This window comes from Microcaecilia unicolor, chromosome 1, assembly GCF_901765095.1.
Source record: "Microcaecilia unicolor chromosome 1, aMicUni1.1, whole genome shotgun sequence".
Classification (NCBI taxonomy): domain Eukaryota; kingdom Metazoa; phylum Chordata; class Amphibia; order Gymnophiona; family Siphonopidae; genus Microcaecilia; species Microcaecilia unicolor.
Window position 1 is genome coordinate 646,746,177 of NC_044031.1, and position 27,546 is coordinate 646,773,722.

At 46.8% G+C, this 27,546-nt stretch overlaps 2 protein-coding genes across 2 annotated transcripts in view; both read left to right on the forward strand.

Annotated features, from left to right (window-relative positions):
* The window catches only part of LOC115482571 (proto-oncogene Mas-like), a 32,431-nt gene extending 30,375 nt beyond the window's left edge, over positions 1–2,056 (forward strand). Inside the window, exon 2 of the mRNA XM_030222466.1 lies at positions 786–2,056. Within this exon, the coding sequence (XP_030078326.1) occupies positions 936–1,907 (972 nt within the window). The 5' untranslated portion in view covers positions 786–935 and the 3' untranslated portion in view covers positions 1,908–2,056. The remainder of the gene's footprint in view (positions 1–785) is intronic.
* LOC115482578 (proto-oncogene Mas-like) lies at positions 952–26,363 on the forward strand. The gene is made up of 2 exons (XM_030222479.1): positions 952–1,026; positions 24,322–26,363. Exon 2 carries the CDS (start codon positions 24,472–24,474, stop codon positions 25,441–25,443), a length of 972 nt encoding a protein of 323 aa, XP_030078339.1. The 5' UTR covers positions 952–1,026; positions 24,322–24,471; the 3' UTR covers positions 25,444–26,363.
* The last annotated feature ends 1,183 nt before the right edge of the window (positions 26,364–27,546 follow it).

The following is a 27,546-nucleotide window of genomic DNA, read 5'->3' on the forward strand; positions in this document are numbered from 1 at the left end:
ATGAACAATGCAAGGTACAGCATAGTATGCTGTTTTACAATGTCAACACAATATGCAATAAACATTTTAATAGACAGCATAGGGTGTACGCAAAGATGGAACATATAGGTAGGCTCAGTATCGGGCCTTTAAATTAAAAAAATTCAATTTAAATGGTCCAGTTTCCCACTAAATAGAATAAAGTTTAGAGATCTACTCCTAGATTTATATAGGTTGCCCAAAGTTGGGCATGCAAATTTGAGCATAGATTACAGATCCGTTTGCAATCTAGTTAATGAGGATTTAACCATCAATAATTGGTGTTAATTGGTAGTTTTTTGGAGCTATGCACGTATCTGCCCTATGCTCTGTTCTATAAAAAGTGTGCAACTCAAAAGGGGGCGTGGCCACGACAAGGGCATGGACGGGTCAGGAGTGTTCTCAGAAATTAGACGCAATGTTATAGAATAAATGAATTTGTGCGCCTAACTGCCATCAGTTGAGCATGAGTGTTTACACCAGCTTTTGGCAAGCATATGTGTTTATGCCCAAAACACAGGGTGGGAAGCACGTCAAGCTACTATTCTGCAAAGGGCACCCTGGCAGAGCACCCTTTACAGAATACTCTCTTAGCACGAATCATCCCGGCACCCAACTTTGGGCACTATTTACTAAATTGCACTCCTAGAAACTTACTGATCCTTTTCCTCTACAACTGAAACCCCTGAAACTCTGAGAAGGCCCCACCCTTTCTAAAACTTGTTCTCACAGTACTCATATCCTTGTCTTTTGTTCAATGTCTGCAGGACAAAGAGAGAAAGAGAACTGTGCCGCTTCCTGAAGCAAACCCAGAAATAAAGAAAACTCTTAGAGAAGAACGAGCAAGAAAGAAAATAACAATGACTCGTGGAGGAGAGAAAGAAATGTAACTACAGCATCTTGAAGAGCTCACCATCATGACAAAGCCAACTTTGTCCCTCAACTTTACAGATATCGAATTGATTAATGGCACAGAACTGAACAATTCCACTACGACATTCTCCATCAGTGAGTTCATTGTGGCCTGTTTCTCTATACCTATCACTCTTTTGGGTTTAGTAGGAAATGGATTAGTCCTTTGGTTTCTTTTTTTCCACATTAAAAAGACCCCCTTCACTGTCTATGTCTTGAACCTGGCTGTAGCAGACTTTCTTCTACTGTTAATCAGTATAGTTGTGTTCCTGGATATAGTGTGTGGGGTAGGGAAACAACTAAGTAAGGAACTGATTATATTGCTTTTGTTGACTGTAACCTATTATGCTGGCCTCTTCATTTTGACTGCCATCAGTGTGGAGAGATGTCTATCCCTTATGTTCCCATTTTGGTACCGCTGTAAACGTCCAAAATACCAGTCAGGCATTACCAGTGCCATTCTCTGGGTTGTCTCCATCCTGTTGACATATATTGATTATTTTGGCTGCAATACAAAAGATTTCATAAACAGCGAGCTGAAGTGTACTATGATGATCATAAGCACGTCTACGTTGAGCCTGCTGATCTTCTTTCCAGCCATGGTGCTGTCTAGTCTGATCCTCTTTATCAAAATCTGGACAAAAACATGGTGCCAGCACTCATCCAAACTTTACATTGTCATTGTGGTGACAGTCATCATTTTCATTCTTTTCGTTGTCCCACCAAAGCTCCTGTCACTCCTCATCTACTTTAAAATTATCCATGAAAAGAACAGTTTTGTCGTGTACACCTTGAGCTTGTTCTGCTCTGTGGTCAACAGTGCTGCTAACCCCTTTGTGTATTTCTTTGTGGGAAGCATGGGAAAGCAAGGTGTTGGGGTCTCTATCCAGGGGGCACTCCAGAAGGTCTTCAGAGAGGACTCTAATATATCTCCAGAGACGGCTCAGGACACTGAAGCATCTGAGATCAAAATGTGAAAGCTCAGGCATTCAAGAGGTCTGGGATTCCCAAGGAGAAGTGGGATACCCATACCTAAATCCTCTACAGAAACATAGTGAGACAGTATCCAGTTTAACCTGAGAAGGTAGACCATGAGTTCTGCTAATACAAGTACAGATCTATGAGTGAACAGAGCTCTTGGGCACAAATTCTGACTCCCAACCTACAACTAACTTTCAGCCCGACCTCAAGCATGTCACTTTATTTTCTTGTTCTTCAATTTGCCTAATTGTGTTCATATGATAATAGCTATAAAATACAACTTTGTTGCTATTCTACTTCAGAAGCCATCATAGAACGATCAAGCCAGCAAACTACTATCAAGCCATCATTAACTACTGGAATCCTCTGGGAACAGGGAAATACCTAGTGAACCTGATGTATCTCACCTTCTTCTACTACTTTTCTAAGCGGCCCTTTTACTACTACTACTACTACTACTATTAAGCATTTCTATACCAAACTGCGGTAAAAAGTGGCCTTAGCACACCCACATGCAGGACTTTCCAGCAGGCTACTACTACTATTAATGGCCAAGCGCTAATGTTGCCATTAGTGGGTAACTTAAAAATTCAAACTGAACGTTCCACTCAAAACTAAAGACACTGAAAAACCAATTGTGGATCAAATAAAGTCATAAATTAATAAATATCAGAAAAATGGAGGGAAAAAGACCTCAAGCCAGCCAGTGGGGCTATTTTCACATTCAAACTGAGTACCCAGCTATAATTCATCATTGGCCAAATCCTCCAAAAATTTCAATTTTAATAATTTTTATAGATTTTCATATGTATATGTGCATAATAGTATCCAAAAGGAAAAACACTTATCTTAATTTCAACCCAATGGGGCCCCGTTTCACTCATGCTTTTTCAAGGGGGTAAATGTGCTCATAATCTGAAAAACAAAATCAGTATCAGCAACTAGCATTGACATAACTCTCTCTACTAACAATCATTACATTACATATGCGAGATGCCATACTTATAGTTAATGTTATTCCATTATCCTTATTTTCATCATCGGGCGGCTGTTACATCCTGGGTTCCTCTTCAGATAGTGGCGCTTGCTGTTCTACAAAAAAATGTTACTGAGCAGCCATTAGTGCAGGGGCGTAGCTACGGGTGGGCCTGGATGGGCCCAGGCCCACCCAGTTTAGCCTCAGGGCCTCCAGAAAAGATCCTTACCCTCTCCTACCCCTGCCGCAGTGCTTCTTTTAATGCTGTTGGCGCTGCTGTGCACAGTCTCCCACCCCCGCAGCTGCGCTTACACTTCGCTATGGCGCTGCCTGCCTGACAGCAACTCTACAGATGCGTTATCGACGTCCTGCTCTGGGGCCTTCCGTGTCCCGCCTCCGTAAACAGGAAGTTACATCAGCACGGCAGAGGGAAGGCCTCGGAGCAGGACGTCGGTGCCGCATCTGTAGAGTTGCTGTCAGGCAGGCAGCGCCATAGCGAAGTGTAAGCGCTGCCACGGGGGTGGGAGACTGCGCACAGCAGCTGACAGCATTAAAAGAAGCGCTGCAGGGGTGGGAGAGGGTGAGGAAGTCAGTGGGGTGCTGGCCCAGGGCAGGGTGAAGGGTGCTGGACTTGCCAGGGGCAGAGGGTTGGAGGGAAGGGAGAGAGGTTTGGGATTTGCAGAGGGGAGGTTGGAGGGAAGGGGAGAGGTTTGGGATTTGCAGAGGGGAGGTTGGAGGGAAGGGGAGAGGTTTGGGATTTGCAGAGGGGAGGTTGGAAGGAAGGGGAGAGGTTTGGGATTTGCAGAGGGGAAATTGGAAGGAAGGGGAGAGGTTTGGGATTTGCAGAGGGGAGGTTGGAGGGTAAGGGAGAGGTTTTGGATTTGCAGGGGGAGGTGGAGGGAAGAGGAGAGGTGCTGGATATGCAGGGGGGTGGAGGGAAAGGGGAGATGTGCTGGATACGCAGAGGGTTGAAGTGAAGGGGAGAGGTGCTGGACATGTAGGGGGGCTGGATGAAAGGGAAAGAGGTGCTGAACATGTAGGGGGGGCTGAAGGAGAGGTGCTGGATATGCAGATGATGGCTGAAAGGAAAGGAGACAGATGTGGACCTGCAAGGAGGGCTGGAGCAAAGGGAGAAAGGTGCTGGACTTATGGGAGGGGTTAGAGGGAACGGAGAGAGGTGCAGGGAGAAAGAGCCAGATGCATAAGGGGAAGGAAAGAGAGGAAGAGAAGCTGGTTGGGGGGTGAAATCAGAGAGGAGAGGGACACATTGGTGTGGAGGAGGGAGAAAGGGGACATAGGGAAGTATACAGATACAGAAGGGAGATGATGGGCATTAGGTGGGAGCATGGGGACAGGGACACAAATGTGAGATGCTGTATGGGGATGGCACATGGGCACAGAGGGATAATGCCTGACAAGGGGGGGGGACGGGGATATGGAATAGAGATGAAATGCTGGACACTGGAGAGGGGGGTATATGGACACAGAGGGGGGGGGGAGATACCAGACAAGGAGGAGAATAGGAACACAGAAGGGATATGCTGGGCATGGGGTGCATAGGTGCACAGAGGAATGATGATGGATGAGGGGATATGAACACAGGGGAGATGCTGGACAAGGAAATATAGGAAAACAGAGATAGGAGATGGATGATGGACATGAAGAAAGAAGAAATGTCAAATAGGAGACACTGGCAAGTGAGTTAAGAGAAGACAGAGGGAAGCAGAAACCAGAGACTGGGACCAATATGATTTAAGAAAAAATGACCAGGCAACAAAAGGTATAAAAAATTATTTTATTTTCAATGTTGTGAATATAACATGTTGGATTTGAAATGTACATCTTGCCAAAGTTGATGTTAAACATGGCTGGGGTCCAGGACAGAAATCTAGGAAAGGACCCCAAAGTCCATTACCAGGCTGCGCCTTCAGCTTCCAGCATGCAGGCTTTCTCTGGTCAAGGAACCAAGCACAATTGCCCTAGTTCCATCCCCTAACATCATCCCTGGCATGTGCCATCTTTATATTTTGCACAGGAGCAAATGCCTTTCTTTCTTGTTTCTCTGGTGTTGTACTACATGCAAGGTCTAGTTTCTTGGAGTTTCCATTTAATTTATATTTCTAGAGTTTGTGGTCACTTATTCTGTATTTGGCATTTGTGTCTTGTGTGTGTGACTGAGGTATTCTGTTATCATGAAGTTTCCATGTAGCATTCTGTAGTAATTTGGCTTGTTCAGCTTTCCTGATAAATGTATTTGTATTTTAGGGCCCTACTATAATATTTAAGGCACTTCTTTTTCATAGTTAGGATCTTTGTTTTTGGAAGTTAGTGTTGGCATGGTAGATTTGCTCTAGGTTCTGAGTGACTTTTGTTTTATAGATTTTTTTAAAGTTAATTTATAATATGTCTGTAATTGAGATTACACTAGAAAACAAAATTTCTTTGTATGATGAGTTTTATGGAGAATTGTCCTTGCTGTGCTCTGTATCCATTGTTGGTGGAGGGCCAGGAGGTTCTCTTGATGCAGAATGTGTGGCTCAATGGGGCTGAATAGTGCAGTCTATTGTACTTCCCTTAGCTCTCAGTTGGCCTGCAGCCACTGAAGCCTGCACTGCAACCCTCATTGAAGTTATGGGGAGTGGGGTAGGGACAGAGTATGAGTGCATCAGGTTGCTGTTTTTTCTCTTTCAAAAAGTTGGCAACTCTAGTGCCCACCCATCCAACCTGTTGGCCCACCCAAAAATTCCCTTCTGACTATGCCACTGCATTAGTGAGTGGACATTTTTAAAAATTAGCTAAAGTGCTTATCAAGCGGAGCCAGTCAGGTGTTATTTCGCTGAGGTTAAGTAAACGCTGTGACTCTGCTCATAAAAGCTTTGCCATTTATTAGTAATTTGTGTGCGAGTTTTTCTTTCCCTTGGCCTTGTTCAGAGACAGGAAATAAGAGCTGGGTGGGGGTCTCAAGCAAACACCAACGCTTACTTTGTAGGTGGTAAGGGCTCACACGCTAATCAGTTACCACACAGCAACATACCTGCACTAACTGATTAATGCAGACACGCCAACTCTCCATCCCCCAGACATTCCCCTCCGCAAAAGTATTAGAAAAATATTTGGGGGGGGGGGGGGCTCTTTTACTAAGCAGCGGAAACCTGCATTGGGCTTACCGCTCGCTATTCTGGAACTACCGCCGGGCTACTACAGCAGCCCAGCAGTAGTTCCCACGTCCAGCGTGCACCATTTCTGGTGCTACAAAACTTTTTATTATTTTTGAAGTGCCGGTGTTTTCCTGGTGGTAATCGGCCAGTGCTGCGTGCTGTCCTGTTACCGCCATGTTAGCTCAGGAGCCCTTACCGCCACCTCAATGGGTGGAAGTAAGTGCTTCCCCCTGAAATTAGTTACCAGTACAGTCTTTAGCAAATACCATATGCCAACAGGTATCCAGCTGGGTCAAAGATAAAGTTCTGCAAGGCCTCAAGTTGAACTTGGCCTATCTGACCGTTGTGGTAGCAGGTCACACATATTTAGTAGAGACATATGCATTGGGGCTTCACTGCTTCCCTCCTGGCCTCTTCAACCTAACTGTGCCCTGAGCTTTTATACGCCTTGGATAATGCCCTCCTGGCTCTGCTCCTCCTGTGTCACTTCCCCCTAGGCAGGAATGTGAGGTTTAAGATAGTTCTGCCAATGTGAGAGAGTATAATAAAGGGAGAGTGGCAGTTTCCTATAGACTCCCTCACAAGGCCCCTTATTTTGTTAGTGATTTTTACAAGTCTTAGGATGATACAGTTTTTTGCCTTGTTACCTTAAAGGTCCTAAAGTGGTTCAGTTACCACATTGCTTTTAAAAAAAGAGAAATACAAAGACAGCCTTTTATCTGGTGTGGTAAAAGGGGCCTCAGTGTGCATCAAACACACGTGCTGAGGCTAATGCAGACCCCCGTGTACCGCAGCTTAGTAAAACAGGCCCTTAGTGTGCAGTTTGCGCATGCACATGCTACAATTATCACAGGACACCTAAGCTCACCCCACAGTATATCATTTTAAACTGCAGTAAGCATGCGTTAGTGTTTAATGCAGCTTAATAAAAAAGGGGTGAGATAAATCCTAATAAATACATGAATTAATAAGTCTTCCAGAAATGATGTCACTTTACAGCACACTGGAATATTTATTAGTACCATTATCATTAATTTTTATTTTTTAATGGGAGAAAACTGGAAAATATGTGACAAGTCATATAGATAAATGTGCTGTCATGCACCAAAATGGCATATATGTTTACTCATTTTTGAAATGCATTAAACTTCCTAGTATAGACTTCCATGCCAGAAATGAAATTGTCTATTGAAAAGGAGAGGTTTTATTAGAAATTGTATCTTTTGGCAAAACACATTTAACCTTGAAAGCTGTACTGAATAAAATTAAGTATTTAAACACAGGAGAAATGGGTAAAGTTTATGGAGTGCAAATAAAAACAAAAATGTAAGGTTGTATCTCTTTATTGGAATAATAACACATTTGTTGACCAGCTTTTGGGAACTAACGTTTGTACCCCATGCTTTCCCACTCATGGCAGGCTCAATGTGGCTTACATGGGGCAATAGAGGGGTAAGTGACTTGCCCAGAGTCACAAGGAGCTGCCTGTGTCTGAAGTGGGAATTGAACTCAGTTCCTCAGAACCAAAGTCCACCACCCTAACCACTAGGCCACTCTTTCACATTCCTTTCCTTGGGTCAAAATACAGAAAACAGAAAAGAACATTATTAGAGACTATGTGTATCAAAAAAGTCTTTCCAATTATACTCACACACACATATAGATAGATAGATAGATAGATAGATAGATAGATAGATAGATAGATAGATAGATAGATAGATAGATTATATTATGGCTTCAAATTGCCTTGTATAGTACACTAGCCTCCTAATGTGAGACAACCACTAGGGGTCATTGCCACCATGGGTAGGAACAGAAGTGGGATGCTCCCACCTTGGCCCACTGGACTACCAGGGATCACCTCTGGGTAAGTCCCAGGGGTGGTAGTGGGTCTGGAGCTTATCAGGGTCACATCAGGGGTTGGGAGACCTGAAGGGGATTATCATAAGGGGATTGAAGTGGGCAGCTGAGGGGGGTTAGAGGATTTGATTGGAGAAAGATAGAGGCTCTGATTGAGGAGCTGGGGGAGAGAGAGATCGGAATCAGGAGAGAGGGATGGCAATGGGGGCAGAGGATCTGCACCATTAGGTCTATGGTTGCACTACCAGACTGACCTCTTGAAGTGGCTGTAAGTGCAATCACGCGATCAGCATTCATGACAGCTAACACACAGTATCAACTTGCATGCTAGCTATCAGAACCAGCAACTCCTCTGACCTACCCATGTCACACCCAGCTCCCACCTCTACCTCTGCTAGACAGCTAGCATAGGATTTTTACTGTGCTGCTGGATTTATGCAGTGGACGTTTGTGTGGGTTCATGCTAACATTTACCATGTGGTAAAACCCATGCAAGTGTCCCGTCCGTGGCCGTGCCAACCTTCAGACTTACCCTGTTTCTGGGAGTCAGTGTCTGTGCTGGCTTCTGCTTGTCTCTGTGTCTGTGTCTGTCTTAGGTTCTCTCTGGCTCTGTGTGCTGATTACCCTACTGAACCTCACCTGTGTGGGCTATGCCTCTTCCAAGATGGCTGCCGCCTCTTCCTCCTTGCCAGTATCCAAGATGGCTCACGCTGTTCCTTCCTATGGGATGACTGCTCTGTGTGTCAAGCCTCTGTTTGGTTGCAAGGTAATTGCTGCAGCTGTGGCTCTGGTGTTGATGAGCTTTATTAGTGACTTGGAGACTACAGTCCTGGCCTTTGCATCTCATCTAAAGATCCTGGTGTATAGAGTGCTCTGTACCCGGTGTCAGTGTTTGCTCTGTGTGAGTTTCTATGTTTGTTAGACTAGCTAGCTTAGGCACCTGTGTATAGCTTTGCTAGTGTTCTATGTTTGTTCAGACTAGTTAGCTTAGGCACCGTCTGGCTTGTTGCCTGTGCATAGCTCTACTAGTTCTCTGTGTTTGTTTCCAATGTATGACTAGTTAGCTTAGGCACCGTCTGGCTTGTTGCCTGTGCATAGCTCTACTAGTTCTCTGTGTTTGTTTCCAATGTATGACTAGTTAGCTTAGGCACCGTCTGGCTTGTTGCCTGTGCATAGCTCTACTAGTTCTCTGTGTTTGTTTCCAGTGCATGACTAGTAGCTTAGGCACCGTCTGGCTTGTAGCCTGTGCCTAGCTCTGCTAGTTCTCTGTGTTCGTTTCCAGTGATAGACTAGCCAGCTTAGGCACCGTGTGGCTTGTAGCCTGTGCATAGCTCTACTAGTTCACTGTGGTTGTTTAGTGTTAGACTGGCCGCCCTTGCTAGTCACTATCCCAAGACTGTGTTTGTTCCTAGTGTTAGACTGGCCGCCCTTGCTAGTCACCATCCCAAGACTGTGTTTGTTCCTAGTGTTAGACTGGCCGCCCTTGCTAGTCACTATCCCAAGACTGTGTTTGTTCCTAGCGTTAGACTAGCCGCCCTTGCTAGTCCCTATCCCAAGACTGTGTTTGTTCCTAGTGTTAGACTAGCCGCCCTTGCTAGCCATTATCCCAAGACTGTGTTCCTAGTGTTAGACTAGCCGCCCTTGCTAGCCATTATCCCAAGACTGTGTTTGTTCCTAGTGTTAGACTAGCCGCCCTTGCTAGCCACTATCCCAAGACTGTGTTTGTTCCTAGTGTTAGGCTAGCCGTCCTGCTAGCCACCTCCAGAGACTGTGTTCCGTTCAGCTAGCCGTCCTGCTAGTCCTCCTGCGGAGACAGTGACTTCAGCTAGCCGTCCTGCTAGCCACCTCCAGAGACTGTGTTCCGTTCAGCTAGCCGTCCTGCTAGCCCTCCTGCGGAGACAGTGACTTCAGCTAGCCGTCCTGCTAGCCACCTCCAGAGACAGTGTTGAATCCTGCCGACTGCCAGAACCCGGACAGACCCTGCTTGTCTGCCTTGCCTTCGCCTAGGTGCCAGGGGGCACCCCTGGACCTTCATTCCTGCTGTTCCTGTAAGTCCTACCGGCTGCCAGAACCTGAGGGCTCAACCCGAGGGGGAAGGCAGTCAAGTGTAGGTGAAGCCTAGGTCCAGGGTGTTCCAGTTCCGCGGGTTCCGCTCCAGTGTGTTCCAGTCCAGCGGGTTTCACTCCTGTATGTTTCAGTCCAGTGTGTCCAGTCCAGTGGGCCCCACTCCAGTGCGCACCCGTCCGGTGCGTTCCAGTTCCGAGTGTTCCGGTGTAGAACTCCAGTCCGGAGTTCCGGTCCAGTCTTATCTCCTCTCTACCTGGAAGGTGATTTTGCCTAAAGGACTCACAAACCCCGCGCTTCCAGGGAAGAAGCCTGAAGGTATGCCAAGGTCCTCGAGAGCGCGGCAAGCGCGAGAGACGCGACAGGAAGTTACTTAAGGCAGCTTAATATAAAGCCCCTTTAGGGTCTTATTTTTACACCTACTGTACGTTAAAAGCAAAATTAGCATATGCTAAGTGCAAATGTTGCATTCTGTTGAGGGTGTTCCCAGCAGGTCTCCATTCAGTTACTGCACAGAAAAGTTTTACCATCTATCAAGGGGTCATAAGAACCCAGGCCCCCTGACTTCTAATTTTGGGAGTCGCCCTTGACCGCTCACTTTCACTCGAAAAACACGTTAACGCCACCACATAGAAGATGTTCTTCTCACTGTGGAAACAAACAAATAAAACCATTTTTCCCTCGAGAGATCTTTCGCAACCTCATACAGTCCGTCATTCTTTGCCATCTGGATTACTGTAACGGAGTTTATGCTGGATGTAAAAAACACCTAATTAAGAAACTGCAGACGGCCCACAATACAGCGGCTAGATTGGTCTATGGAAAGTCAAAATTTGAAAGTGACACACCCCTCCGAGAGAAACTGCATTGGTTTCCTGTCAAGGATCGAATCTCTTTTAAAATGCTCTGTAGTTCACAAAATCCTATATGGTGACGTACCTGGCTACATGATAGATCTCATCATCCTACCTCTCAGGAATACATTCAGACTCTCCCGTTCATATCTTAGCCTTCATTATCCAAAATGCAACGGCATCAAGTACAAATCCACATATGCTACATCCTTCTCTTTCATCAGCACTCAGATTTGGAACTCTTTGCCGAAAACCATAAAAACAATCCCCAACCATCTAACTTTCAGGAAATCTCTAAAGACCATGTTATTTGGAAATGCTTATCCCACGGCCTCTGCATGTGTCTCCACTGTTGGATGCGCATCGATCTACAGACATTATGGACACATTCCCCTTCCCTCTTCCCTCCTGGTTTCCCTACTCCTTCCGTCCATTCCTACTCTTCCCCATTATCTCTTGTAGGTTTTTCTACTATATTAGCTTCATTTCACTGCATTGGCGTCTGCCCTGTGGTGCGCTGTAGGCCACATTGAGCCTGACACTGTTGGAAAACGGTGGGGTACAAATGAGATAAATAAATAAATTCATTTGTTCTCAGAAGGGGTGGGTTGGGGGGGGAGGGAGGTTGGGATATATATTGAAAACCTTGATGACTGTTACAGTTACTGTTTGACTTGTTCTGCATGTTATTGCTTGTGATCAATAAAATGATTTCAATAAAAAGAAAAGTTTTACCATATGTTGTGTAACTGCAGTCCACACCCATTCTCCACCTATTAACCCATCTGGTTCCTGCCCCTAATACAGCATGCAGTTAGTGTGTGAATTAGTACATGCTCACTCTTAAGCTACCGCAGTAACAGTTACCATGCTCATGAGCTATCTTCTGAGTATACATAGTAATGTGGAGGGGCATAATCGAAAGAGACGCCCACATTTTGCTGAGGACATCCTCGCAAAATGTCCCGCGAAGGGGAAACAAGATGGGCGTCCATCTTTCATTTTGATAATAAGGTCGGGGACGCCCAAATCTTGACATTTAGGTCATCCCTAGAGATGGTCGTCCCTAGATTTGGTCATTTCTGATTTTCGGCAATAATGGAAACTAAGGACACCTATCTCAGAAATGACCAAATGCAAGCCCTTTGGTCGTGGGAGGAGCCAGCATTTGTAGTGCACTGGTCCCCCTGACATGCCAGGGCAGCAACCAGGCAACCTAGGGGGCACTGCAGTGGACTTAAGAAATTGCTCCCAGGTACATAGCTCCCTTACCATATGTGCTGAGCCCCCCAACCCCTCCCCAGAACCCACTACCCACAACTGTACACCACTTCCATAGACCTTATGGGTGAAGGGGGGCACCTAGATGTGGGTACAGTGGGTTTGTGGTGGGTTTTGGAGGGCTCACATTTACCACCACAAGTTTAACAGGTGGGGGGGGGGGGTTGGGCCTGGGTCCGCCTGCCTGAAGTGCACTGCACCCACTAAAACTGCTCCATGGACCTGCATACTGCTACGATGGACCTGAGTATGACATTTGAGGCTGGCACAACATATTTTTAAAGTTGTTTTTTGAGGGTGGGAGGGGGTTAGTGACCACTGGGGAGTAAGAGGAGGTCATCCCCGATTTTTCTACGGTGGTCATCTGGTCAGTTCAGGAACCTTTTTGTGCCTTGGTCGTAAGAAAAACAGGACCAGGTAAAGTCGTCCAAATGCTCGTCAAGGATGCCCTTTTTTTTCCATTATGGGTCGAGGACGCCCATGTGTTAGGCATGCCCATGTGTTAGGCCCGCCTTCGCTACGCCTCCGACATGCCCCCGTGAACTTTGGTCGTCCCCACGACAGAAAGCAGTTGGGGACGCCCAAAATCAGATTTCAATTATGACGATTTGGGCGACCCTGTGAGAAGGACGCTGTTACACTCCTACCTGGCTGCTCCTGGCGGCGGCCATCTTGGAAGGTTCAGTTGAGGGGGCGGCAATCTTGAGAGGTGCATTTGATCAGTCCCTGAGGACGGCCATCTTGAGTAGCGCATCTTCATCGGTTCCTGAGGGGCCGTCATCTTGAGAGGCTTATTCCTATGGGCGTGCCCAATGAGGTTCCTTGCCCGTCAGCTGTGGCAGGGATCCCCTGATGAGAGGCCTATTTAAGAACTGAACACGGTCATCAGTTTGCTTCGGCTTCTATCATTGTAGAGGTCTGGTGCGTGCTCTGAGGATTTTGCTGTCTTTCCCCGGCTTGGCTTTGACTTCTGGTTTGGACCTGACTTTCTCTGCTGCCATCCCTGACTTCTGGACTGAATCCTGACTATCCGCTATGTTGCTGCCTGCCTAGACCCTGGACTGAATCCTGACTATCCGCTGTATTGTTGCTTCTCTAGGTCCTGGACTGTGCCTGCTCTCCCGCCTGTCTGGTCAGTGGCTGCTCAACCCCGCCGGTTCCGGAAGTCCTGGTGGCCGCCTGCACCTGGGGGCTCAACTCCCGGGGAACAGCCGTCGCTGCCCAGGTGAAGCTAGGGATTGTCTGGCTGCCTGACTGAGTGCAGTTTCACTCCATCTACGCGGTGCTCAGTCGGGGCACAAGGGCTCACTTCTCCAAGTCATAACAGTAAGCCGAAGCCATGAGCTCGCCGGACAAGTCGGAGCTCTCCAACCTGGCTCAGGTTTTACAGCAACAGCAGGCTCAACTGAATTGCTTGTCCAGCGTTCTCCAGGACGTCTGCACTCAGCTACTTGCGCTCCAGCAACAGCTTACTGCGGCTCCTCCGGGCCCTAGGGCAGAGGCATCCGCATCGTGGCTGCGGCTTCTGGAGCCGCCCCGGTTCGATGGAACCTCTTCAGCATGCCGAGGTTTTCTGAACCAATGTCAGATACTCTTTGAGCTTCAGCCAGAGGCCTTCCCGTCTGACAAGGTGAAGGTGACCTATATTATCTCCTTGCTCTCTGGTGCTGCGGAGTCCGGTACTGGCGGACCTGGATGAGTTCCTGCGGCAGTTCCGAATGGTATTCTACATGCCTGGTCGGCCCTCATCTGCCTCTGGAGAGCTGTTGCGTATCCAGCAGGGCACCAGGTCGGTCGGAGCATATGCTGTTTGGTTCCGAACCCTGGCCGCAGAACTCAGGTGGAACCAGGGGGCCTTAAAGGCCATCTTTTGGCAGGGTCTGAACGGCAAGATAAAGGATGAACTGGCTGGTAGAGAAATTCCTGCCACTCTGGACGCTCTCATCGCACTCTGCACCAGGATTGACATCCGCTTCCAGGAGTGAGCCCAGGAGAGGGCCACTCGGCAAGCCGTTCAGAGACCCAGGTTCCACACCTGCCGACCATAGATGCCTAAGGACCTCGAGGAGGGTTCGGCAGGAACTGAGGAAGAACCCATGGTAATGGGGCGGCATCGAATGTCCAGGGAAGAAAGGGCCCATCGCCGCAGGCACCATCTTTGCCTGTACTGTGGGCAACCGGGCCATTCCACAGATACCTGCCCGAATAAGCCAGGGAGGTCAGGAAAGGCTCCGGCCCGAGCCCCGTGAAGGGAGTGGCTCTGGGCTGGTTATCTTCCCTTCCTGACAATCTGCTCTCGGTCCCCGTACTGCTCCGAGGAGAGGGGTTCCAGGCCCAGACGATGGCCTTGCTGGATTCCGGGGCTGGGGGAAACTTAATAGATGCCGAGTTCCTGTTCCAGTTGGGTGGCTCTTCGGTGCCCTGTCAACCAGTTCTCAGGGTTACCGCCATCCAGGGGGACAGTCTTCACCCGAATCACCTCACCCCTGGGTATGCAGGTTGGGGCGCTTCACCAGAAGGAGATCCAGTTTCTGGTGCTCTTCCAAGCCATTCACCCGGTGATCCTTGGACTGCCCTGGCTCCGACTTCATGCCCCCGTTATCAACTGGTCCACCGGGGAGATCGGGCAATGGGGTTCACGGTGTTTCCAGCACTGTCTTCAGCAGGTCAAGCCACCCATTCCTGTCTGCTCCGTCCAGCTTCAGACTCTGCAGGGGAAGTTGCCCGAGCTTCCTAAAGAGTATCAAGACTTCCGAGATGTATTCAGTGCTCGGGTGACTGACACGCTTCCTCCCCATCGGTCTTTCGACTGTGCGATTGACCTGCTGCCCGGAACCAATCCACCAAGGGGGCGCCTCTACACCTTGTTCCGGGAGGAGTCCCGGCCCATGAGGCCCTACGTCCAGGAGAATCTCCTCAAGGGGTTTATACGGGCCTCCACCTCGCCAGCAGGGGCCAGGTTCTTCTTTGTATCCAAGAAGGACGGGTCTCTTTACCCCTGCATTGACTATCAGGGCCTGAACAAAATCACCATGAAGAACCGCTACCCGCTCCCACTCATCCCAGAATTGTTTGACCGCCTAGAGGGGGCTAAGATCTTCACGAAGCTGGACTTACAAGGAGCCTATAATCTGGTGCGGATCAGGGAGTGGAAGACGGCATTCAATACCCACGAGGGGCATTTCGAATACCGGGTGATGCCGTTCGGCCTCTGCAATGCCCCTGCAGTGTTCCAGAACTTTGTCAACTTTATATTCCAGGATCTGCTTTACACCTCTGTGATTGTATATCTTGATGACATCCTGATCTTCTCATCCTCCCTGCCGCAACATGTCAACCACATCCGCACAGTGCTACAGCGCCTCAGGGAGCATCGGCTGTATGCCAAGTTAGAGAAGTGCTCCTTCCACCAGCAAAGCCTTCCATTCTTTGGATACATTGTCTCCTCCACCGGACTGCAGATGGATTCCAATAAGTTGAAGGGAATCCGCAACTGGCCAGTACCCCAGGGGCTTCGTGCTTTGCAGAGATTCCTGGGGTTTGCTAACTACTACCGGCAGTTTATCTGAAATTATTCCCTCATCACGGCTCCGCTGACGGCCTTCACGAGGAAGGGGGCCGATGTGAAGAACTGGATGGCGGAGGCCCTCGCTGCTTTCGCCACCTTGAAGTATGCCTTCCTCTCTGCCCCGGTACTCCGCAGTCCAGACCCAACCAAGCCGTTCCTGGTGGAGGTGGACGCCTCATCCCTGGGAACGGGGGCTGTACTCTCCCAGACATCTGCATCCCTGCCTCTTTTTCTCCCACAAGTTGACCCCAGCGGAGTGGAACTACACGGTGGGGGACCGGGAACTCCTGGCGCTTAAGTTGGCTTTTGAGGAGTGGCGCTACTTGTTGGAGGGAGCAGCGCACCCAGTCACGGTGATAATGGATCACAAAAACCTCCTGTACTTGCAGAACACCTCCAGACTGAACCCCCGCCAGGCCCGGTAGTCGCTGTTTTTTGCCCGGTTCGACTTCCGCCTGATCTTCAGGCCGGGCGAGAAGAATGTCCAGGCGGATGCCTTCTCCCACAGCTTTGAGGCTCCCGAGGACCAGGAGGAGCCCTATCCACTGCTGAATCCGGCTTGTATTCCCTCCATTCCCGGGGCTAGCACTTCCTACAAGAAGACCGTTCCCGTTGGTCTACGAAGGAAGGTGCTGCATTGGGGACACGCTTCTGAATTTGCTGGCCTCTTCGGGTTCCGTAAGACCCTATATCTAATCTCTCGGTCTTATCGGTGGCCCCGGATGGCGTAGGATGTTCTTCAGTACGTCTCCACCTGTCCGGTGTGCGCCCGCACCAAAGCTTCACACCACAAGCAGTGGGGATTGATGCAGCCCATGCCTGTACCGCAGCAACCGTGGGAGGACCTGTCTATGGACTTCATATCTGCCTCCCTCACAAGGCAACACAGTCATCTGGGTTGTTATTGACCGGTTCTCCAGGATGGCCCATTTTGTCCCTATGAAGTCGTTACCCACTGCTGCCATTCTGGACGCCAACTTCATCATGCACATCTTCCAGCTCCATGGACTGCCCCAGAGTATTATCAGCGACCGAGGCTTGCAGTTTACCTCTCGCTTTTTGGAGAGCTTTGTGCTCTGCTTTCAGGGTGACCACTCTGTTCTCGTCCGCATATCATCCGCAGACCAATGGCATGGTGGAGCGAGTAAATCATACCATGAAGGCCTTCTTACGGGCGTATACTGAGGAAACTTCAGACTGCCCAGAACACAGCAGCCAGACTCATCTTCGGAAAGCCAAAATACGAAAGTGCAAAATCCTTACGTGAGAAACTACACTGGCTCCCATTCAAGGAACACATCACCTTTAAAGTATGCACCTTGGTTCACAAAATCATTCACGGTGAAGCCCCTGCATACATGTCTGACTTAATAGACCTACCACCCAGAAACGCTAAAAGATCATCCCGAACTTTCCTCAATCTCCACTTCCCGAAGTGCAAAGGTATAAAATACAAAGTACTGCATGCATCAACCTTCCCTTATATGAGCAAGCACTACTGGAACACATTACCATGCAACCTGAAAATGACCTACGAACTAACCGACTTCCGCAAACTACTGAAGACTCATCTCTTCGAAAAAATCTATTGCAAGGATCAGAACACATGAATTCCATACACACTAATAAAAATGCATCAATACACTCTCTTCTGAATTCTCTTCCCCGTACTTTCACCACACGTAAAACTCTACCCTCAGATAAAATTGCTATACCCTAATGCTCTCTTGCTATTGTTCTATTGCCCTATCATTTCCCCATCGATACACTGCATTGTTCTATCCACAAATGATATTTTGTCCATTGATACATTCCACTGTTCTACTTCCAAATTACATTCTATCGCCCTATCATTTCCCCATTGATACATTCCACTGTTCTTTCCCCAAATGATATTTTGATTTTCACTTTGCCTTCACATAACTCCTCACTATGTAACCATAGCAGTACTGTAACAAATTGTATTTCCATCATTAACAATGTATTGTAAGCCACACTGAGCTCGCAAAGAGGTGGGAAAATGTGGGATACAAATGCAATAAAATAAAAAAAAAATAAATAAAAATATACCAACCAGCGCCAGGATGACTGGACTACTCTGCTACCATGGGCCGAGTTTGCATATAATAATAGTCTGCATTCTGCCTCACAGACTACACCTTTCTTCACCATCTATGGACAGCATCCGCGCCTACCTCCGCCTATTTCCCCTGTGGAGGTTCCGCCTCAGGTGCAACCTACTGTCCGTTCTCTCCAAGATGCATGGAAGAAGGTCCAGGAGCAATTAAGACGAGCAGCGGTCAAGCTAAGGAGACCTTCAACTGCAAGAGACAAGTGGCTCCCACGTTCCTGCTAGGGGAGAAGGTCTGGTTGAGCACGTGGTATCTGAGACTTCGGCTCCCGTCTCTGAAGTTCGCTCCACGGTTCATTGGATCTTTCGCAGTGTGCTCCAGGATAGGGGCAGTGACTTACCGATTATATCTACCCAGTCAGCTCCTTACATCTACTAACGCATTTCATGTTTCTCTCCTTAAACCCTTCCGCAGGTCCAAGTGGCACCCAGAGCCCAGGAGAGTGGTCGAACCTGAGAGCGATCCCGATCCGGAGTATGAGGTGGATCACATCCTGGACTCGAAGCTGCGTGGAAGGAAGCTGTTCTATCTCCTGGCTTGGAAACATTTTGGTCCGGAGGACAACTTCTGGGAGCCGGCGGACAATGGTCATGCTCTAGAACTGATCCGCGAGTTCCACGCTCATCATCCTTCTAAGCCCGGACCGAATTGGTGAGGGGGGAGATGTTTCTGGAGGGTGTACTGTTACACTCTGTTACACTCCTACCTGGCTGCTCCTGGCGGCGGCCATCTTGGAAGGTTCAGTTGAAGGGGCAGCCATCTTGAGAGATGCATTTGATCAGTCCCTGAGGACGGCCATCTTGAGTAGAGCATCTACATCGGTTCCTGAGGGGCAGCCATCTTGAGAGGCTTATTCCTCTGGGTGTGCCCAATGAGGTTCCTTGCCTGTCAGCTGTGGCAGGGATCCCCTGATGAGAGGCCTATTTAAGAACTGAACACGGTCATCAGTTTGCTTCGGCTTTTATCGTTGTAGAGGTCTGGTGCGTGCTCTGAGGATTTTGCTGTCTTTCCCCGGCTTGGCTTTGACTTCTGGTTTGGACCTGACTTTCTCTGCTTTGCTGCCATCCCCGACTTCTGGACTGAATCCTGACTATCCGCTATGTTGCTGCCTGCCTAGACCCTGGACTGAATCCTGACTATCCGCTGTATTGCTGCTTCTCTAGGTCCTGGACTGTGCCTGCTCTCCCACCTGTCTGGTCAGTGGCTGCTCAACCCCGGCGGTTCCGGACGTCCTGGTGGCCGCCTGCACCTGGGGGCTCAACTCCCGGGGAACGGTGATTGCTGCCCAAGTGAAGCTAGGGGTTGTCTGGCTGCCTGACTGAGTGCGGTTTCACTCTATCTACACCGTGCTCAGTCGGGGCACAAGGGCTCACTTCTCCAAGTCATAACAGACACCCATCTTCCGATTTGTGTCGAAAGATGGGCGTCCTTCTCTTTCGAAAATAAGCCTGATAGTAACATAGTAGATGATGGCAGAGAAAGACCTGAACGGTCCATCCAGTCTGCCCAACAAGATAAACTCATATGTGCTACTTTATGTGTATACCTGACCTTGATTTGTATCTGCCATTTTCAGGGCACAGACCGAAGTCTGCCCAGCACTAGCCTCACCTCCCAACCAATGGCCCCGCCTCCCACCACCGTTGCTGCCACCCAATCTCCGCTAAGGTTCTGAGGATCCATTCCTTCTGAACAGGATTCCCTTATGTTTATCCCACACATTTTTGAATTCCGTTACCGTTTTCATCTCCACCACCTCCCGCGGGAGGGCATTCCAAGTATTCACCACTCTCTCTGTGAAAAAATACTTCCTGACATTTTTCTTGAGTCTGCTCCCCCTTCAATCTCATTTCATGTCCTCTAGTTCTACCGCCTTCCCATCTCCGGAAAAGGTTCATTTGCAGATTAATACATTTCAAATATTTGAACGTCTGTATCATATCACCCCTGCTTCTCCTTTCCTCCAGGGTATACATGTTCAGGTCATCAAGTCTCTCCTCATATGTCTTGTAACGCAAATCCCATACCATTTTTGTAGCTTTTCTTTGCAATGCTTCAATTCTTTTTACATCCTGTCAGCAGGCCACCACCTTCAGTCCTTCCTGCAGGTATGAACTCAGCTGACTCTGGAAGGGCCCTTCCCTGGACACAGCACTCCCAGAAGTAGACTCCCAAAATATGCTTAAAACCGCTTTATTCCATCAGCAAGGCCAAGACATTTCCTCTTCCTGACACAGTCCTTGGTTACAGCACATATCACCCCTTGTTCCTTCTCTCTGCCGTCCACAGTTTCTGGATACAGTTTAAATCATTCACTGCTTCCCCAGCATGGCCTGATTCCTGGACACAGTTTTAAATCACTCACTGTTTCACCAGCATGGCAGTGTTCTGAACAGTTTAAATTACTCACTGCTTCCTAGCATGGCATGACTTCTGGACACAGTTTAAATCACTCACTGCTTCCCCAGCATGGCATGACTTCTGGACATAGTTCAAATCACTCACTGCTTCCCCAGCATGGCATGACTTCCGGACACAGTTCAAATCACTCACTGCTTCCCCAGCATGGCATGACTTCTGGACACAGTTCAAATCAATCGCTGCTTCCCCACCATGGCATGACTTCTGGATATAGTTCAAATCACTCACTGCTTCCCCAACATGGCCAGGTTCCTGGACACAGTTCAAGTCACTACCCGTTTCTCCAGCCGGGTCTGACTTCTGGCCACAGCTGAAATCATTCATTGCTTTACAGCAAGGCACCTCTCTCCCCCTTGAGTGGAACTGCTGCTTAACTTTTCCTCCAAGCTTTCCCCAGCCTTGAAGAAGGTTTGTTATGAAGCCTATCAACTTCTTCCCTTGTACTTGAGCTAGAGCAGCAATCTCCATGGGCTCACTTCCCCAGTCATCTTGGGCTTGGATCTCCTCTCCGACCTCATTCTCTACCTCCCATTCCATGGGCTCCTCTCCCTTTATGGTTCCTCAGGTCAATGGCCAATTGTTTCCCTCTATGGTCCTCTAGGTTATTTATAAATATGTTAAAAAGCAGCAGTCCCAGCACAGACCCTTGGGGAACCCCACTAATTACCCTTCTCCATTGAGAATACTGACCATTTAACCCTACTTTCTGTTTTCTATCTTTTAACCAGTTTTTAATCCACAACAGAACACTACCTCCTAGCCCATGACTCTCCAATTTCCTCTGGAGTCTTTCATGAGGTACTTTGTCAAATGCCTTCTGAAAATTCAGATACACAATATCAACCGGCTCACCTTTATCCACATGTTTGTTCACCCCTTCAAAGAAATGTAGTAGATTGGTGAGGCAAGATTTCCCTTCACTAAATCCATGTTGACTTTGTCTCATTAATCCATGCTTTTGAATATGTTCTGTAATTTTGTTCTTTATAATAGTCTCCACCATTTTGCCCGGCACCAACGACAGAGTCACCGGTCTATAATTTCCCGGATCTCCTCTGGAACCTTTTTAAAAAATCGGTGTTACATTGGTTACCCTCCAATCTTTCGGTACCACACTCGATTTTAAGGATAAATTACATATTACTAACAATAGCTCTGCAAGTTCATTTTCAGTTCTATCAGTACTCTGGGATGAATACCATCCGGTCCAGGAGATTTGCTACTCTTCAATTTGTAGAACTACCCCATTACATCCTCCAGGTTTATAGAGAACTTATTCAGTTTCTCCAACTCGTCAGCTTCAAATACCATTTCTGGCACCGGTATCTCACCCAAATCTTCCTCGGTGAAGACCGAAGCAAAGAATTCATTTAATCTCTCCACTACGGCTTTGTCTTCCCTGATTGCCCCTTTTACTCCTCGGTCATCTAGCGGTCCAACCGATTCTTTTGCCAGCTTCCTGCTTTTAATATACCTAAAATTTTTACCATGTGTTTTTGCCTCCAATGCAATCTTTTCTTCGAAGTCCCTCTTAGCTTTCCTTATCAGCGCTTTGCATTTGCCCTGACATTCCTTATGCTGTTTCTTATTATTTTCAATCAGTTTCTTCTTCCATTTTCTGAAGGATTTTCTTTTAGCTCTAATAGCTTCCTTCACCTCATATTTTAACCATGCTGGCTGTCGTTTGGTCTTCCGTCCTTCTTTTTTAATACGCGGAATATATTTGGCCTGGGCTTCCAGGATGGTGTTTTTGAACAGCATCCACGCCTGATGTAAATTTTTGACCCTCGCAGCCACTCCTCTAAATTTCTTTTCACTGTTCTTCTCATTTTATCATAGTCTCCTTTTTTAAAGTTAAACGCTAACGTATTTTATTTCCTATGTATACTTACTTCAAAGCTAATATCAAATCCGATCATATTATGATCACTGTTATCAAGCGGCCCCAGCACCATTACCTCCCCTCCCACACCAGATCATGTGCTCCACTAAGGACTAAGTCAAGAATTTTTCCTTCTCTCGTCGGCTCCTGTATCAGCTGCTCCATAAAGCAGTCCTTGATTTCGTCAAGGAATTTTACCTCCCTAGTTTGCTTACCATATTACCGTCCTTTGGTGTTCTTTGGTGCATGCATTGCCGTACAGTCACACCTGCTCTCCTACATCTTTTGGTCTACTCCTTTGAGTGGTTTTGAAGTCTCTTGGTCTCTCTGTTCTTCTGTAGATGCCTCTCAGTTAATATGGTCTATGGCAGCCCCTGTACAGCTCCTTCTCCAATACACTAAAGGATCTGATGTACAGATCATAAAATATATCCTTTCCTGCCTCTCTCTGTCCATCTGGTAAAGTCTTTTCTTTCTCCCATTTTCCTGTAACTCAGTCCTCCTTTCCTTTCACCATATCTCAACCTATCTGGAGTAAGCAAGCAGGATGCATCCCGGGCTTGGGTCCTATCACACCAGGTCTCCACGGTATAGCTCTAGGTTAGATTTAAACCCTCCTTTTTCTCCGCACTCCTCTTCTTTGAGATCAGATCCCACTCCTGTCCCTTCCCTTCCCTTCTCCTCTCCTCCCGGCCTCTGAGTCAGAAGACCAGAGTCTGGATGGGCCACTGGATGAGAAGCCCACCATACTTTCCACTACACTATATGGTCAGTGTTCATCTTATATGATGTACATGAGGGGGTTGAGACTTGGCTTTTTATTTTAAAGGTCAGTTCATAAAATAAATTTGAACTTCCTCCGGCTACTTTTACCCCTTGCCTCCACTCAGAAGAAACCTTGTAGCTTGGCATTTTCAAAACTGTGGAATTCTTTACCTTTTAATTTAAGATGTGAGCAAAATTATTTTCCTGGTTATCTCTCTCTAGCAGAGTCCTACCCAAATTTTCAGCTACACATAACTGGATATTGCCTGGTGGTCCACGGGGTAGAGTCAAGATGGAGCCAGGGCTTACCTAGTTAGCGGCGATTTTCAGTTCTCTAACTTCAAGTCCTCAGGTAAAGTTAGGACAGCAAAGAGGCTGTCCTAACTTTATCTGTGCTCTTATCGGGGTAATGGACTGAATGCTGACCACACTTAGATAACTTCCAGGAGATATTCAATGCTAGTACCTAGATTAGGCTCAGCATTGAATACTGGGGTCTTTTTCATGCTTGCGGTGATCAGTGCTGAAGAAATCAGTAAGAGTTGCAGGCACTGTTCCCTCTAAGCTGAGCAGGAGTCCTCCAGCTGCATTGCTGCCAGTGGGGGCAGTGTTTCAATATTGTGCTTTCAGTCTCTAGAGACAGGGAGGTTCCCTGAAGTCCTGCAGAGCTTTCCTGTCCTTCACTATTGAAAATGTGATAGTGAAACAGCACCCCCTACTGGCAGGACTGTAGGTGGAGGACTCCTGCTCAGATTAGAGGGAACAGTGGTTGCAGGCTCAGTATCAGGCCTTTAAATTAAAAAAAGTCAATTTAAATGGTCCAGTATCCCGCTACATAGAATAAAGTTTAGAGATCTACTCCTGGATTTATATAGGTCGCCCACAATTGGGTGTGCAAATTTGAGCATAGATTACAGATCTGTTTGCAATCTAGTTAATGAGAATTTAACCATCAATAATTGGTATTAATTGGTAGTCTTTTGGAGCTATGCACGTACCTGCCCTATGCTCTGTTCTATAAAAAGTGTGCAACTCAAAAGGGGGCATGGCCATGGCAAGGGCATGGGCAGGTCAGGAGTGTTCTCAGAAATTAGACGCAATGTTATAGAATAAATGAATTTGTGTGCCTAACTGCCATCAGTTGGGCATGAGTGTTTACACCAGCTTTTGGCAAGCATATGTGCTTATGCCCAAAACTAGGGGGGGTGAGCACATCAAGCTACTATTCTGTAAAGGGGACCCTGCGCAGAGCAACCTTTACAGAATACTCTCTTAGCACGAATCATCCCGGCGCCCAACTTTGGGTACTATTTACTAAATTGCACCCCTAGAAACTTACTGATCCTTTTCCTCTACAACTGAAACCCCTGAAACTCTGAGAAGGCTCCACCCTTTCTAAAACGTGTTCTCACAGTACTCATATCCTTGTCTTTTGTTCCATGTCTGCAGGACAAAGAGAAAAAGAGAACTGTGCCGCTTCCTGGAGCAAACCCAGAAATAAAGAAAACTCTTAGAGAAGAACGAGCAAGAAAGAAAATAACAATGACTCGTGGAGGAGAGAAAGAAATGTAACTACAGCATCTTGAAGAGCTCACCATCATGACAAAGCCAACTTTATCCCTCAACTGTACAGATATTGAAATGATTAATGACACAGAACTGAACAATTCCACTACGACATTCTCCACAAGTGAGTTCATTGTGGTCTATTTCTCTATGCTTATCACTCTTTTCGGTTTAGTAGGAAATGGATTAGTCCTTTGGTTTCTTTCTTTCCACTTTAAAAAGACCCCCTTCACTGTCTATGTCTTGAACCTGGCTGTAGCGGACTTTCTTCTACTGTTAATCAGTAAAGTTGTGTTCCTGTATATAGTGTGTGGGGCATGGAAACAAATAAGTGTGGGACCGAGTATATCTCTTTTGCTGACTGTAACCTATTATGCTGGCCTCTGCATTTTGACTGCCATCAGTGTGGAGAGATGTCTATCCCTCACGTTCCCATTTTGGTACCGCTGTAAACGTCCAAAATACCAGTCAGGCATTACCAGTGCCATTCTCTGGGTTGTCTCCATCCTGTTGACATATATTGATATTTTTGGCTGCAATGGAACAGATTACAAAAACAGAGAGCTGAAGTGCACTGTGATGATCATAGGCACGTCTACGTTGAGCCTGCTGATCTTCTCTCCAGCCATGGTGCTGTCTAGTCTGATCCTCTTCATCAAAATCTGGACAAAAACATGGTGCCAGCACTCATCCAAACTTTACATTGTCATTGTGGTGACAGTCATCATTTTCATTCTTTTCACTACCCCACCAAGACTCCTGTCACTCCTCTTCTACTTTAATATTATCCATGTGAAGAACTTTTTCATCGTGTACACCTGGAGCTTGTTCTGCTCTGTAATCAACAGTGCTGCTAACCCCTTTGTGTATTTCTTTGTGGGAAGCATGGGAAAGCAAGGTGTTGGGGTCTCTATCCAGGGGGCACTCCAGAAGGTCTTCAAAGAGGACTCTGATATATCTCAAGAGACGGCTCAGGACACTGAAGCATCTGAGATCAAAATGTGAAAGCTCAGGCATTCAAGAGGTCTGGGATTCCCAAGGAGAAGTGGGATACCCATACCTAAATCCTCTACAGAAACATAGTGAGACAGTATCCAGTTTAACCTGAGAAGGTAGACCATGAGTTCTGCTAATACAAGTACAGATCTATGAGTGAACAGAGCTCTTGCACACGAATTCTGTCTCCCAGCCTACAACTAACTTTCAGCCCGACCTCAAGCATGTCACTTTATTTTCTTGTTCTTCAATTTGCCTAATTGTGTTCATATGATAATAGCTATAAAATATAACTTTGTTGCTATTCTACTTCAGAAGCCATCATAGAATGATCAAGCCAGCAAACTACTATCAAGCCATCATTAACTACTGGAATCCTCTGGGAACAGGGAAATACCTAGTGAACCTGATGTATCTCACCTTCTTCTACTACTTTTCTAAGCGGCCCTTTTACTACTACTACTACTATTAAGCATTTCTATACCAAACTGCGGTAAAAAGTGGCCTTAGCACACCCACATGCAGGACTTTCCAGCAGGCTAAGGCCATTTTTACTGCAGCAGTAAAATGGCCAATGTTCTATTTTTTGTATTAATGGCCAAGCGCTAATGTTGCCATTAGTGGGTAACTTCAAAATTCAAACTGAGCGTTCCACTCAAAACTAAAGACACTGGAAAACCAACCGTGGATCATATAAAGTCGTAAATTAATAAATATCAGAAAAACGGAGGGGAAAAAGACCTCAAGCCAGCCAGTGGTGTTATTTTCACATTCAAACTGAGCACCCAGCTATAATTTGTCATTGGCCAAATCCTCCAAAAATTTCAATTTTAATAATTTTTATAGATTTTCATATGTGTATGTGCATAATAGCATCCAAAAGGGATGGTTTCTGAGGTTTTTGCAACTACATTCAAAGTGGTTTACATATATTCAGGTACTTATTTTGTACCAGGGGCAATGGAGGGTTAAGTGATTTGCCCAGTGTCACAAGGAGCTGCAGTGGGAATTGAACTCAGTTCCCCAAGATCAAAATCCATTGCACTAACCACTAGGCTACTCCTTGCCTGCCCTTGCAGATCAGCAATGCGGCTGTGCAGGCTTCTGTTTCTGTGAGTCTGACATCCTGGACGTATGTGCAGGACGTCAGACTCACAGAAACAGAAGCCTGCGCGACCGAATAAGACCTTTCTTCCCAAGGAGTGTTTTCCATAACCTGGTACAATCAATAGTGCTCAGTCATTTAGACTATTGTAACGCACTATATGCCGGCTGCAAAGAACAAATAATAAAGAAACTTCAAACAGCCCAGAACACTGCAGCTAGAGTCATATTTGGCAAAACAAAATTTGAAAGTGCTAAGATGAGAAAAATTACACTGGCTCCCACTTAAAGAACGCATCACGTTCAAAATATGCTCACTAGTTCACAAAATTATCCATGGTGACCTACCACCTAGGAATGCCAAAAGATCATCCCGCACATTCCTTGATTTGCACTTCCCCAACTGCAAAGGTATGAAATACAAACTAATGGATGCGTCAAACTTTGCCTACCTGAGCACACAATTATGGAACGCGTTGCCGCACAGCTTGAAATCGATTTACGAAAGAACGAACTTCCGCATACTACTGAAGACCTATCTCTTTAATAAATCGTACCACAAAGATCAACCAATGTGAATACGCACAACTCGCCCATTTATATTCAGAACTGTTTCATAATATCTGCTTGTATACTATTACTATGTCTTATTATCATCATGCTGACCAAGATCCTTCTGTAATACTAAATGTTTATTTTCCAGCATTCTTCCACTACTCATGATGTATTGTAAGCCACTTTGAGCCTGCAAAGAGGTGGGAAATTGTGGAATACAAATGCAACAAATAAATAGGGAAAGGGAAATGGGACTTGATATACTGCCTTTCTGAGGTTTTTGCAACTACATTCAAAGCAGTTTACATATATTCAGGTACTTATTTTGTACCAGGGGCAATGGAGGGTTAAATGACTTACCCAGAGTCACAAGGAGCTGTAGTGGGACTTAAACCCAGTTCCCCAGAATCAGAGTCTGCTACACTAACCACTAGGCTACTCCTCTACTAGCAA

Coding starts and splice junctions, on each gene's coding strand:
- LOC115482578 (XM_030222479.1), top strand. CDS start 24,472: ATGACAAAGCCAACTTTATCCCTCAACTGTACAGATATTGAAATGATT.